Source organism: Vicia villosa, linkage group LG5, assembly GCF_029867415.1.
Source record: "Vicia villosa cultivar HV-30 ecotype Madison, WI linkage group LG5, Vvil1.0, whole genome shotgun sequence".
NCBI lineage: Eukaryota > Viridiplantae > Streptophyta > Magnoliopsida > Fabales > Fabaceae > Vicia > Vicia villosa.
This window is the reverse complement of record NC_081184.1, coordinates 143,003,940-143,018,151: the sequence shown is the minus strand read 5'-3', so window position 1 is coordinate 143,018,151 and position 14,212 is coordinate 143,003,940. Positions and strand designations below refer to the sequence as shown.

The following is a 14,212-nucleotide window of genomic DNA, read 5'->3' as shown; positions in this document are numbered from 1 at the left end:
CGACATTTTTAGCTGGTAAACACATTTAAGTAGGACTTCATCAAATAAGAAAAGTTGTCAATGGGAGGCAAAGAAGGTATCTTTTTTCCTTTCTTCAAAAGTTCTTGCAAGTTAAGTCTTCGCAGCGTCAAAACATCTCTTGATTCCTTCCAAACAAAGGCGAGATCACCATTTTGAAATACAAAGAGTGAACCAGGCTTTGATCCTGGATATTTGAAACCATAACCGCTTGCAATACCTTCTCCCATAAAAGCGTGTTCAATATTATTCATCGATAATGAGTTCCTGTCTGTTTTCCAAGGAAAAGGATCAGATGAAGGCTCATTGATATTCACTGTGAACATTGCAGATCCATTAGGATGCATGGCGTAGCAAGTACCTTCCAATATTTTTGTTCCGATGAGAAATTGTTGTCCCTTCGACTCTGAATAAGAGAGCAAAAGAAAGAATAGAGGCTTTCTAGGCTTATCTTGAGAAGATTTTTCATGAGGCCAACCAAACGTTCCTCCCCATAAACCAGCATACACTTGGTCTACTTTAGGAACTTGCAAAGGCATCTTGTAAAGTGCAAACCAATTCTTGTTCATATTCGGCCAGCCTCGAAAAGAAGACAAGTTTGCAGTTAATGCCTTTAACGTTAGCCTTAGTGTGTCCCGTGATTTGAGAAAGTCTTGAAGCTTATCACGCTTTGTCTCATGGCTCGAACTATCCATCATGCGGTCGTTTCTTGTTCCTGCAGTCGTGTTGTGTTGCTGATTATTACTGATAACGCTGCCATCGATTGTACTAGAACTTCGATCTTCTCCTGTTCCTGCATTCGTGTTTTGTTGTTTATCAACATTTCCAACCGTTGAACTAGAACTTCGATCATCTCTGGTTTCAGTGATTGTGTCGTGTTGCTGATCAATATTAAAAACACAGCCATCAATTGAACTAGATCTTCCAAAGATATGTTTAAAGCCTCCCCAGAAGTAACCGCCTAAACTTTTTCTCTTGATGCATTGTGTGTGACCATTCTCATTGCTTGGAGGAAAAGATAAAGCCTTGGAATAATCAAGACTCTTTCTTACCTCATTAACCTCAAATTGCATCGAACCAACTTCCTCCTCTCGAGAATTTTCCTTATTTTCAATCTGAATACAACCAAGCTTATACATTTGAGTCATTTGAATAAGAAATTCTCTTCTTTCCTTCAAGAGCACCAAATCTTTCTGAAAATTGATATAATCATCTCTTGATCTAGGAAACAATGGATCATTCGCATAATTAGGAACCTCTAATCTAACTTGGCTACTATTAGTAGTGACCTCAAGCAACTTTTTTCTATCCCTATAACCCAACTTGCTAAAAGGAACTAATGCCTCATTATTATCATGTTTCAAAGATTCAACCTCAAGCAGCAATAAATTACAAAATCTATTAACACACTTAACAGAACCATGATAAACACAATCTATTCCCTTTTCTTCCCTTCCATGAAGAAAAAACATATCCGAACCATCGAAATCACAAACAATTTCAAACACGGGCGACCAAAGGATAGAACCATCTTGAATACTCCCTGATGAAACAATCTCCTGAGGAATTATTCGGCACGCGACAACAGAAACAAAACCCGGCATTACATAAACAAGGTTACCAAGCTCAGGATTCTGTTGAACCCATATACCAATCAACGGTTTAACACTCGAAAGAAAACGACAGAGTGCTTTGTAAGATGAAACACACTCTCTCCACTCAACTAGGTCTTTGTGTGACACAATACCTATAATGTCACATTGAGTAAGCCAAACTTTTTCAGATGTTGCAAGAGCATAGAGACTCTTGCAACATAGACTGAGATTGAAAACTTCTCTAGGAATCAAGAACCTAGAAACTGTGGCAAACACATCATCTGGTAAACAAAGAAGCAAACTTGAATCATGGGGAGAAGGATCAGATTCAGGTAACAACATAATGAATCCAATCCAACCCAACAAAATTTAATGATAAAAAATAAATTTTTGAGTGGTAGTGTCTTTGTTTACTCAAAAAATAGCGACATACCTATCAGAACTGAATTGGGTCATTTAATGTATGATATTGCGGACTTTTCATGATTGGAAATTTTGTACTGACGCGTTTTGTTGGGGAAAATGAAACTCAGAAAGTTGAGTGTAAACTGTAAAGATGGAGAAATGAAGTGGAGATGAGTCAAGTCAAGTGAAGTCAGTGTCCCAAATTATAAGTTTGCATGATTGAAGGTAAAAGATTCATGTCGATCTGTGTTACTTTGACTGTTTCCAGTGCCTACAAGACAATGTTCCAAATGGGACAGAACATGTTGCGTGGAAATTTTGAGTTTTGCATTTATGGTACTCTTTTTCCGCATTGTAAGAAGAAAGCAACAAATGCAAAGTACACATCAATAAATTAAGTGTAGAAATATTATTTTTTATAGAATATTCAATTTGTTGAAAATATAGATAACATAAAACTAACACAATATTTCTATTTTTAAAATTCTTTAACCTACTACTCTTAATTATTCTTGTACTTTAAGATGCAATTTAACAAAATTTAAATAAAATTAGGAAAAAGAATATAGAAGAGAAAAAAAAAGTATTATAAATATGATAATATCTAGATAATTTTGTTTAGTTTTTCTTTAACAGTCCAATTCCCAGACGAAAAGAGACTCTAATAATTTAAAGTTAAACCAAAAGACAGATAAAATCTTGATTAATTCCAATTTAATAATAATAGCTGATTCAAAATTAAATTCTTCGACATTCATTTACCAAAACAATTTGTGACATTCATTTACCAAAACAATTTGGTTAATTCCAATTTAATAGTTTCAGTTTAATACTAATAACTAAAAAGTACTCGTAGTTAACTAAATCAGTAAATAAAACTCAACTATTATTAATTCGACATAAATGCAATTATTTTAAGTGCTTGAATATTGAAATTGGCTCCATACATGTAATGTGGATGTACTCGTAGTGCTTAATGCATTCGTTTTCATTATCCAAATAGGAATCGCAGTTGATTCCCATAATAAAAACTCCAGATCAAAAAATATTTAGTTTCCTTGGTTATGCGCAGTAACATCTCCAGATGCACAGTGCTTTTGTTTCAATTTACAAAATCTTCAACCAGTAAGTTGACATAACCACTTTCTACTATAAATGATGAAACATTTCTATCAACCTTGTTGCCACCTCCAGTAAATGACAATATTGATAATGCATAAGTTATACATTCACCACCCTTTCAAATTCATCTGTAATATCATCCAAATCAACTACGTTTGTTTGTTCCATCTTCAGCTTAGTAAGAGCTCGATTCAACTCTGTAATCCTTTTCCGTAGTTTTTCTCCTTTGTCAGGTAATTTAGAAACCATTGCCTGCATAGGTTTAAATGGAGATACTAAAATTAGTTCATTCCATTTCAGTTACAGTATAAGCCTATAAGAAATGCATCAGAACCATTCTGTCCATAATGAAAATATTAGCATAAAAAAGAATATTTGAAAAGTTCATGCACGTGCGCATCAACTTTTCTAATGCAAATTTTGGTATTTAATTCCAGACATAGTAGTTTTGCTAGTTGGTTCTTGAAATGAGCATATTTTTTAAATAATTGGTCTGTGCTTTATCAAATAATAACCTTGTCTGCCAAAATAATTCTAGAAGTGGAATTACTGTATAAGTGATAATATCTATAGAACAGTGTTCAGAAGAGAGAAAAAAGCATACCGTATTAGAGAGCATTTGGGAGAGTCGAACAATTCTATCCTTGATTTCTAACTCAGTCAATTTACCAACACTACTTGGAGAAATGTCTTTTTTGTGTAAATTAACATCTTTGGGATTAAAAGCAAACTCAGCTCTGGTGTAAAACAAAATTGGAAAAAACCAAATCAAAACCAAAAACACCCTTTAGCTTCTAAAAATTTATATGCAATATAGGATCATTACCCGTCAACAATTTGCTCACGTGAAGATGATGATGATGTTCCAAAATATTTAGTATTATGAATCCTGCACCATAGTATCTATTCAGTTTTAGGTCTGATAAAACAATTTGATAACAGAAACACAGTAATTGCAAACACTCAAACAATAATCGACAGGCCTCCAATTGAGGTCTGCTGCTAAAGGTAACAGAATGGAAATGAATGTGTCATAAGAGATTGGAGATATGAGTGATGGCATCATTAACAGGGTTATGAATAGAAGTGAAAGTAAATAGAGGGAAGTGGAATGAGGCGATCATTTGAGTAAAATTATGGGAGTACCGTTTCTGTATTTTGTGAATACATCAGATTTTCTAGTCATGTTTCGTTCCCGTCATAATAACATTTCAAATTTCGGCATATTTTTTCTTCATAGACATATTTGAAAAAATAATACTTAGGTTGAGCTTTTACATAATTTAAATGCAATAGTTCAGGTTTCAGTTAGACATGAAATTCCATATGAAGATGTAAGCGCAATAAATTTGGTAAAAAACAAAAACAACAAAAAGGAAATCAAAGAACACATTAACTACAACTAATTGCCACTATTTATTAGGTATTTACCATGTTCATGAAGGATTACCTTGTTACTTCATTCTCAGGAGCATCTTGAACTGGCTCTGACTTGGAAAATAGTAAACTGTGATGACTAATTCCAGCAATGCCCTGACGTTTCAAAAACTCTATGTGTGCATGGAAAGAGGCATCCCTACAAAAAAAAATACTCTTATAAGATAAAAATTAAAAGATCGAGCATAATGAGTTAATCATCTTTGTAAAATTTCAAATTTCAATTGAGAGTAGATATGAAGAGCAACGAGTAAAAGCAGTATTAAATGAGCAAAGTCACAAATAATGTAAAGTAACAATTGATTCATGTCACAGTTAGTCAAAAAACACAAGTGCCAAATTTTCAATCAAAAGACAAAGCAGATATTTCAAAGTCAAGGATTTATTACACTATATGTCTACAATCATGTTTCTCATCCAATTGCCGTTGGGTAACAGACACATCAAATCCTTCTTTTGGAAGGCTGAAAAGCTCCCTAAGATCCTGCAAGCAGTGAATGGAAGATGCAGATTAGTATAACAAATCAGAACTTATTGCAAATGTATATCTGAATAACAAATACAACTTCTCAACAAACTTGTACCTGCTGGCTAAAGTACCGAGTTTGTTCTTTCTGTTCAGAAACTGTTTTGAATAATCCTCCTTTATATACCTAAACATCATGAAATGTAATTGCCAAAAAAGACAATTGTTTTTCAAAACTACATTAGATACTTCATTTTATATCCAATACACTGATATTTTACAAAACATTTGAAACAGATAAAATTACCTGCTTCCTGTAGATCTTTTCTTCAACAGTTCCGCATGTCATCAGTCTATACACAATAACATCTTTCTTTTGACCAATACGATATGCCCGGTCAACACTTTGATTATCAGTACTGTTGAAAACAAAAAATAATGTCACTTTACATGCAACACAGTCGAATTACTATCTAATGGAAGTAATGCTATTGTAAGTTCAAAAACAGCAACAAATTAGATTTGTGTAATCAACTGTAAAAAAAACTTCTAGATTGATGCACAGTACAATTTCAATCAGATTCAGAACTGACAATAGACAAAAATGATCAATCTTATAATGAAATATTATTAGTAGGAACTTTTATCAAGCTGCGCGTATGGCAAAACTTTAGCACACAAGCCACTAATAGCAATTAACAAATTTTTCTGAAAAAATGGGCAGAAAGAAACAAAAAAACAAAACAGAGTATTTCAGTCAGTTCACTCTAAAGGAAAAAATGACAATTTATTGACTAGAAAAATGCTAACAAGTACTCTTAGGGTATTTTTTAAGGAATCAAAAGTTGTAACTTTTGTACAGAAAGTGAGGCATTTATTACTTCGTCAAGTGTTTAATTTATATTTCCAAAACAAAATTTTCTTTTCTAGGTTCCTTAAACAACTCCCCGTAGGGCACTTGTTACTACAAAAGATGCAAGACCATAAATCCCATTTCATAAAGGATAAAGGATTATATAAATAACTATTACATATCCTTTATGCAAATCAGTTAAAAACAATATTCTCAACGACAATGGGAAAGACAGTAAAAGTTCTTTTTTTTTCAATTAAGAAACAATCAACCACTCTGGATCGTTAATGCCATTCAAATAGTGGTAGTCCGTAGTTATTGACAAAATAGAGGGAATAAGAGGTTGGCTTGGTAGTTGTGGTGAGAGAGTGTAGTGATAAAGAGGTCCAAAGTTCCATTCTCACCCTAGCACTTTTTATAATAATACCCCTTTGCTATATTTAAGATAAAAGTAGATTTAAGTTAAAGCCAAGGTGAGGGAATACTTCAGATGTACCTTGGGTTCCAAGCAGGATCAACAACAATCACACGATCTGCTCTTGTAAGCGTAAGTCCTAAACCGCCAACCTGAGATGTCAACAGAAATATTGGGGCTCCAACACCATCTTGGAAATCCTGAAATCAAGTTAAAAGTTAGACAAGGAAAAGTAGCCCTTCGAGGATTTAAAAGGGTTATTAAATATGCAAAAACTTACATCAACAACTTTTATTCTGTCACTGGATTTTGTTGTGCCATCAATTCGTAAATAGTCATAACCTTTGGATGTTATGCATTCCTATAATAAATTAACAGAAATCTTTGAAACAACTCTCATAGTAAAACACAGTAAAAATGGTGCAAGGAATCATAAGGAAAACATCCAGCGCTATCTAGCATAAGACCAAAATTTGTTAAAAGTTTAGGGAATCACAACTACAATAATTCACCAGCATACAAGAAATGGCTGAGAAAATGATTGAATGGTTTACAGAGTGCAGACAAATTCAATTTAATAAAGTTTATGGAATCACTATCTATGCACATACAAGTCCTACTACAAAAACTCACCAACATACAAGAAACAGTGGAGCAAATGATTGAGTGGTCAACAGCGTGCAAACAAAATACTTGTAAATGTAAAATATATATAACTAAAAGATATTATGTTTGAACTGACCTGGATAAGATTAAGCATCTTGCGAGTCTGAGAAAAAATAAGCACCCTATGGCCTTCAGGGATCAAATTATCCTACAGAAGATGATACTGACTATAATTATATGCAAATAGGTAAAACTACGAGCATATATTGCATCCACATGACATCAGCACTTACCAATAATGACATGATGAAAGATATTTTGCATGATACATCATGCTCATCTTTAAATTTATCTGTTTCTGCAACATCTGCTATATGCATCGCCAATTTCTCAGCTACACTAACCTCATCTGGCTTAAGCATTGAGTCCAACCCTTCCAATACATCCTCAGCTGCCCGTTTTGTCAATAGAAGTGGATGATCACATATTTTCTTCAAAATCTGACCCATTTAAAGTTTTTTAAAATAAAATTCAGAAAAGTGAGTCATGGCCAAACAAGATTGCATATATAAATGTAAAGTACAAGAGCACAGCCAAGAAAGAAAGAGAACAATGCAAATATCATAATAAAAATTACCGTAAGGGCAGCCAGCGGTGAACCATCGAATGCTGAGAGAACAATCTCACTCTTCAAAAATGCTTCATAAAGATGCCGCTACGCCAAATAGAAATAAGTCCGTAAAACAAGTGTTATCTCAAAGATAAAATGAAAAACAACAAAAATTGCAATATCTAACCTGAATATTGGACAATCGAAGCCACACAATGATTTCTTGTTTCTGAGAAAGTTTTGCTGTTGTTTTTTCAGTATCTTGATTGAAAACCTCACTCTTCAAACGTCTCAAAAAGTAAGGCTGAATATGATCCCTTAGCTCCTATTAAGAAAAAAGGAGTGGCGATGCTTAAGTCAACGTAAAATTTCATAATAATTGATTGATGGTCAGAATATTACAAAAAACTAGAATTTATCTGATTCATCGAAGTTGTTAGAAGATATGAAAAATTGAAGATATCTTATAATATCTTATAATATTATCATAGAAAACCACATCGGACCTGTTTCTTATCTAACAGTATCTTAGTCTATTCTTTGATTATTTTTTAGAATTAATTTTATGATTTGATTCCCTATTAAATCAAGATGTGGAGTCATTTTTTAGTGTAAAATGTAAAGGGTTAATGGTTCATCTTATGTGTATTATAAGATTGCAAATCATGTTAAACCATAATCTTAATTCGATGTCATACTTTTCTTCTTTCTATAAAACCCTAAATCTTCAATGGCATTCAAAATGTTCAGTCAAGGAATTGCTTATACTCTCTTGCAGTAGAAATATAGCTAAAAGAGCATACTCAAATAAGGGAAGATGATAATTCCATGCCATCTTTATGAATTGCGTACAGAATATTATAAATGGAGCAACCAGCACATAAGAGGTGGCATTAGGTTCACATCCACTATTTATCAGGTATCTCTCTATCTTTCTTGTTTTTTTATAGCATTTAATCCTTTTGGAGTCTCTCTTTTGAGATATGCTCTCTTGTATATAAATATGAACAATCTCATTGTATGTTCAGTACCAATTTCATACTCAAAGGTTTTCTATGAAGATTTATAGTCTAGGATTAATATATTATATAAACAGAAAATTTGTTCTTATAAACATATTATATAAACCAAAATTTGTTCTCAAAAATTATAACTAATGTAAGAGCATCATTTGCTTTCCAATAGGTCATACCGTCCTCAGACGAGTTATTTAGAGAAACACCTACAAAATCCAACCCCTCTCAACCTTGAGTGTACTCTTATGCCATCTAAAGCCATAGTCCAGGTAATATAAATTAGGTTTTGAAACAAAAATGATTACCTTTGCTATAGATGAACCAGTACGCTTCTCTCTGTCAGAGGCATTTTTATCATTTCCACGAAGTATAGGTGTTTCATATTTATCTTTGAACCTGAGAAATTATAATTTCTAAATCATGAAATGAGAAACTTGGCTAAAAATATATTGCATGAAAATGACAATTACCATTTCTTGTCACCAAGCAACTCAGGGCAGCAGAAATTGAACAATGCCCACAGCTCCTGTTATAGTAATTAAACAAGGTTGAATAAGCTAAACAAAGCATATACACTAATGCAATAAAGTGCACAGCTCAGTGATTATAAAACAAGACAATTTTAATCAAAATACCTTGAGATTATTTTGCAATGGTGTGCCACTAATGATAATGCGATGGGCACTGGGTATCTCAAGCAAACTTTTAGCTCTCTGAGTGTTCGGGTTCTTTATAAGGTGCCCCTAAATTTAAAGAACAATTTGAACCAAATAAAAAGTTACCATATTTTATTAAGAACATTTTGAACCAAATAAAAAATTACTATTATTAATATATTAAACATAAGCATTTCTATTTAATGTCATACAATTTAAATTTCAGCACATTGCAACACAGATTGTATTTTAATTGACATACTTTATCAGTTTCTGTTATCTATTATAAGCATAGAAGTTGTAATTTGTAAATAAAGAAATATAGATAAATATGCAAGATAAAACTTCAGGGCACAGTGTGTTACTCAAATGGTAAGATTCAGTCTGTCTCACAAATGCTAACAATCTTTAAAGTACTTAAAGTGGAGAAAAATAATCAAAGTTTTCCCACATATAATATTTCTCCCGAGAGATATTCAACCAACTCTACACACTTCAAATTTTTATAAAGTTATCTATTTCTTATTTAATCTGAGAACAAGTTACAAAAATTGAGGAAGCGATGAACATACTGTATATAGATAAACCAAGATAAGATAAAATTTAGATAAACAACCCGATTTTTACCTCATCAAGTATCATGTAGTCCCACGTAGGGTCATCTTCATTATCCTCGTTGTTCAAATACCTATGCCCCTGTAAGGACTTGGTATTGTTGCGGACGATATCATATGTGGTGAGAAGAACACCTCTGTTCTAAAGGGAGACAAGAGAAAATGTTGTTTAAGATTGATAAAAACAAAGCAATCTGAAACTCGCATATACCTACAATTCTTCAGCACTAAAATAAATGTCCACCAGGGAACCAATTTTAATAAATGTTCACTAAAATAGAACTGATGCTGCAGCATAAAATAGGTTCCTTCTAAATCTCAAGCTTGATTTTACATTGACATACAAAATGTGGGATATTTATTTATCTTGCTTGCTACCAGGCATGAGTGTGTACTTAATTCCTAGATACATTCAATTAAAAGGGAAAAAGAAGAAAGATCAAGCACCTGAAGTATGTACTGAAGTTCATATTCTCTGGCTTTTGCACAAGTTCCAAAATATCTGCAGAATATCACAAATTGGATATTGTTGTTTTAAAAGAAGAAAAGTCTAAATTTAGCATTTTAAGATTAAACTATTGTGATGAATAAAGTCAGGCATCCGCACTCTTTTGTTTTCTCAGATAGACCAACAACCGTCAACTCTTTGATCCAATGTGGCAATAGTGTTTTGGGGGCCACAACCAACACCCTTCTAATTAAACGGGAATGAAACAGCCCAGCTATAAAGCCACAAATCTGCAAGAAAAAACCAGCATTGCTAAATCACAAACTAACTATTGCAGACTACAAGCTGTAAATATCTTACTTCTCATTTCATTTTCTTACCTGCATAGTTTTTCCCAAACCCATGTCATCTCCCAAAATTCCACCTTTACCCCGAACATGCAATGACCAGAGCCACTTCAATCCTTCCCGCTGATGTGGATACAACATCTTTGCAATCTTAGGCTGCAACTTATATGTCGACCTTGGGTCATTCAATGTAATAGAACCATCATTCTCAGGCTCAAGGTCCAACACCTGAACCGAATCATCTGACTCATACTCAACATCATTAATATCATTCTTAGTATTCTTTGATGAGAAATCACGGGGCTCCTGTTTAAGAGAAAATGAAGATCCAGCACTCGCAAATTCAAAACCCTTATCTTCAAGAATTTTTTTCCCTCCGACAAAACGCTCAGCAGGCTTGGGCTTCTTTTCAACTGATAGTGCATCAAACTTGGAGCTAAGCTCATACAAAATATCCCTAATATCACTCTTACCCCTACTCTCCTCAATCTCAATCACATTTTTTCGCACCGGAATAGGCGAATCAAAGTCCACAAGATCATCGAACTTAGAATCATCAACTGCCACATTTTTGCTAGCAACTGTATCCGCAACCTTGCAAAGACGGCGTCGCCCTTGCACCTTAACCTTAGTCTTCTTTTCCTCCTCTATAAATATTCCATTACCAATTAATGAGATGATCATGAGGTCAATCAATTCAAGTGAAGCAGAGAAAAAAACACTAACCAAGAGAAGAACTGACGAAGCTATGTGGAACCTTGTTAAGAAGAGGAGCTTTTTCAACATTAACTGGTTGGCTATTCTCTAAAGAATTTGGACCTAATAATCATTAAGCATTTATAACCGAGTAATGAAATGAAATGATTAGATGAAAATTTAAACAATAATAAACAGAATGAGAGGATATAACCAATAATATTAAAGCAACTATCATGAGGTCAATCAATTCAAGTAAAGCAAAGAAAACACTTACTAAGAGAATAATCATCCAAATCCTGTGGAACCTTCTTGGGAAGAAGAGCTCTTTCTACCTTAACCGGTTGGCTATTCTCCAAATAATTTTGACCTAATAATCGTTAAATATATACAACTCAGTAATGAAATGAAATGAGATGGTTCGCTGAATATTTAAACAATAGTAATGTTGAAGATGTAAACAATAATATTAAAGAGGCGGTCATGAGGTCAATCAATTCAAGTGAAGCGTAGAAGAAAACACTTACTAGGAGTATGACCATCCAAACTCTGTGGAACCACCTTTGGAAGAAGAGTTTCTTCTACATTAACTGGTTGGCATTTCTCCGGATGATTTTGACCTAATAACATATTAATTAATGTAACCGAAGATTGAAATGAATTGCAATGAAGATATATTATATAGATGATTAGTGTGATGATCATGAAATTGATTCAAGTGAAGCAGATAAGAAAACACTAACCAGGAGAATAATTATTCAAACCCTGTGGAACCTCCTTTGTAAGAAGAGCTTCTTCTGCATCATCTGGTTGCTGGTTATCTACAAAATTTTGACCTAATAACATATTATCTTAAGTAACTGAGAATTTAAATGAATTGCAATGAAGATATATTCTATGATCATGAAACAGATTCAAGTTAAGCAGAGAAGAAAACACTTACCAAGAGAGCAATCATCGAAAAACTGTGGAACCTTGTTAGGGATAGGAGCTTCATCTTCCTTAGCTTGTTGGCGATTCTCGGAATAATTTTGACCTAATAATATAGTAAGTTATTTAACCGAGGGTTGAAATGAAATACAAAGAAGATATATTCGAAAAATGATCAATAGGATAATATCGAGATCAATCAATTCAAGTGATGTAGAGATGAAAACACTTACTTAGAGAACAATCATCTAAAAACTGTGGAACCTCGTTAGGTAGATGAGCTTCTTCTACATAAACAGGTTGATTATTCTCTGGAGAATTTTGATCTGATAATCCATTAAAATAAGCAACTCAGAAATGAAATGAAATGAAAAGAAATGCGATTAAGATATAAATAACAACCATGAGATAATAGAATAGAACGGAAGTGGTACCGATTGGTGAATCGAAGTCAGTGATAGCAGAAAACTGCGGAATAGTATCATCGTCATGATACATGAGGCTTCGAGGTTGAATCGGAGTATCGTATTCATCTAGATAAAAACAAAACAAAACAAAAAAAAAAGTAGCGTGAGATTGAAACGATGAGAGTGAAAAGCGATAAAAGAGGATAAGAGTAGTAATATTACCATTGTTGAGGGGTTTGGGAGGAGCGGAGAAGTCTTGAAGAAAGCGATAGTGACTATCGTTGAGACTCTGAGGTTTTCTGACGCTCTTGTTCGCCATTGAAGTGTGTGTGGAAATGAAATGGTGTTTTTCAACGGTTCATTACACGGTGAGGAGGGTCCTATATGGCTGCGACTTCAGAGGGAGAATTTATATTCCCGCTTTGTTCGCTAAATTTGAATTTTGCATTCAAGTTTTGGGAGTGAAATGGATCATGTTATCGGGTCTGCTTCTGTCCAAGGTTGGGCTCAAAAATATCAAATATACACGGTTCAATTTCACTTCTAGGGTTGTTTAGTTTGATTTGAGAATTTGAAAAAAGTAATAGTATTGTTTTTTTTAAAGCGAGTTTTTTTTAAGGACGTAATAATTACACTCGAAGAGTTACACCATGAGTTACACTCGCTTGTAACTTTATTTCGAATAAATATTTTTTAAAATCAACCGTTGAATAGAAACATAATATCATATAGATTATACTTATAAAGTTTGAGATTAATCTATAATGATTTATTATACCATCAAGATATCCAAAAATTAACATTAAAATAAATGTTCATATAACATTAATTTTGGGGGATAACTTCTCTACTCATCACAAAAAGTTGGGTAGTGTACATTCCACCAATCATATTCTAACATTTAATTTCATCCTATTTAATTTATCATTAAATAGCATACTTTTTGGTTGTTTTCAATGCATTTTACTCTAAGGGTAACTCTACCCAACTTTTTATGATGAGTAGATAAGAATTCACCTTAATTTTGATGTAACTCAATGACATAGTAAATCATTATAGATTATTCTCAAACTTTATAGGCATGATCTATATGATATTATGTTTCAATCAAACGGTTGATTTTAAAAAATATTTATTCGAAATGAAGTTATTGAGCGAGTGTAACTCGTGGTGTAACTCTTCCGGTGTAACTTTATCCCTCCTATATATGTATATATATTGACTTAGTCAAAAGTGGAATGAACATGTATGTTAGCAAACTAACGCGCAAGTCAATTCAAGGTTCAAGATGAGTATAGTGAAAAGTGGAAATCAGACATTGTACTTTGTTCTTAGCATGTTTTTTGATTTTACACCTTGGATTAAATGGAGTGGATTTGAGATGGATTGGACCTTAGTCATTTGGATCTTTACCTAAAACAGTTGCCCCCAAGGCTTTGCCGGCGGCCATTGAAGGAGCCGGGGGAAGCCTTAAATAATGTTGGTTGACCTTCAAGACGTAGTCCAATGTGAAATGATACTGAAATGTTTGGAATCAGTTGAAAAAATAGTGGGGAACATGTGCATTAAAT

General features: G+C 33.3%; 2 protein-coding genes across 4 annotated transcripts; both read right to left on the bottom strand.

The window, feature by feature from the left end:
• Nucleotides 1–8: 8 nt before the first annotated feature.
• LOC131602878 (putative F-box protein At5g39480) lies at nucleotides 9–2,355 on the bottom strand. 2 transcript variants are annotated; one of them, XM_058875097.1, is made up of 2 exons: nucleotides 380–2,355; nucleotides 137–285 (listed from the first exon to the last, which is right to left on the bottom strand). In XM_058875097.1, exons 1-2 carry the CDS (start codon nucleotides 1,953–1,955, stop codon nucleotides 269–271), a joined length of 1,593 nt encoding a protein of 530 aa, XP_058731080.1. In that variant the 5' UTR covers nucleotides 1,956–2,355; the 3' UTR covers nucleotides 137–268. The 2 variants fall into 2 exon arrangements, with proteins under 2 accessions (XP_058731079.1, XP_058731080.1); XM_058875096.1 differs by having other exon boundaries at nucleotides 9–2,354.
• A 413-nt stretch (nucleotides 2,356–2,768) lies between these two features.
• On the bottom strand, nucleotides 2,769–13,162 carry LOC131602877 (protein CHROMATIN REMODELING 24-like). 2 transcript variants are annotated; one of them, XM_058875094.1, is made up of 28 exons: nucleotides 12,864–13,162; nucleotides 12,669–12,767; nucleotides 12,468–12,560; nucleotides 12,248–12,340; nucleotides 12,048–12,140; nucleotides 11,832–11,924; nucleotides 11,582–11,674; nucleotides 11,335–11,427; nucleotides 10,642–11,255; nucleotides 10,421–10,551; nucleotides 10,261–10,315; nucleotides 9,827–9,955; nucleotides 9,179–9,286; nucleotides 9,014–9,069; nucleotides 8,849–8,939; nucleotides 7,715–7,852; nucleotides 7,555–7,632; nucleotides 7,211–7,417; nucleotides 7,054–7,125; nucleotides 6,592–6,672; nucleotides 6,393–6,511; nucleotides 5,351–5,462; nucleotides 5,162–5,230; nucleotides 4,967–5,061; nucleotides 4,591–4,716; nucleotides 3,967–4,029; nucleotides 3,745–3,877; nucleotides 2,769–3,392 (listed from the first exon to the last, which is right to left on the bottom strand). In XM_058875094.1, the coding sequence occupies exons 1-28, from the start codon at nucleotides 12,958–12,960 to the stop codon at nucleotides 3,240–3,242; spliced, it is 3,384 nt and encodes a 1,127-aa protein (XP_058731077.1). In that variant the 5' UTR covers nucleotides 12,961–13,162; the 3' UTR covers nucleotides 2,769–3,239. The 2 variants fall into 2 exon arrangements, with proteins under 2 accessions (XP_058731077.1, XP_058731078.1); XM_058875095.1 differs by having other exon boundaries at nucleotides 12,048–12,125.
• Between the last annotated feature and the right edge of the window lie 1,050 nt (nucleotides 13,163–14,212).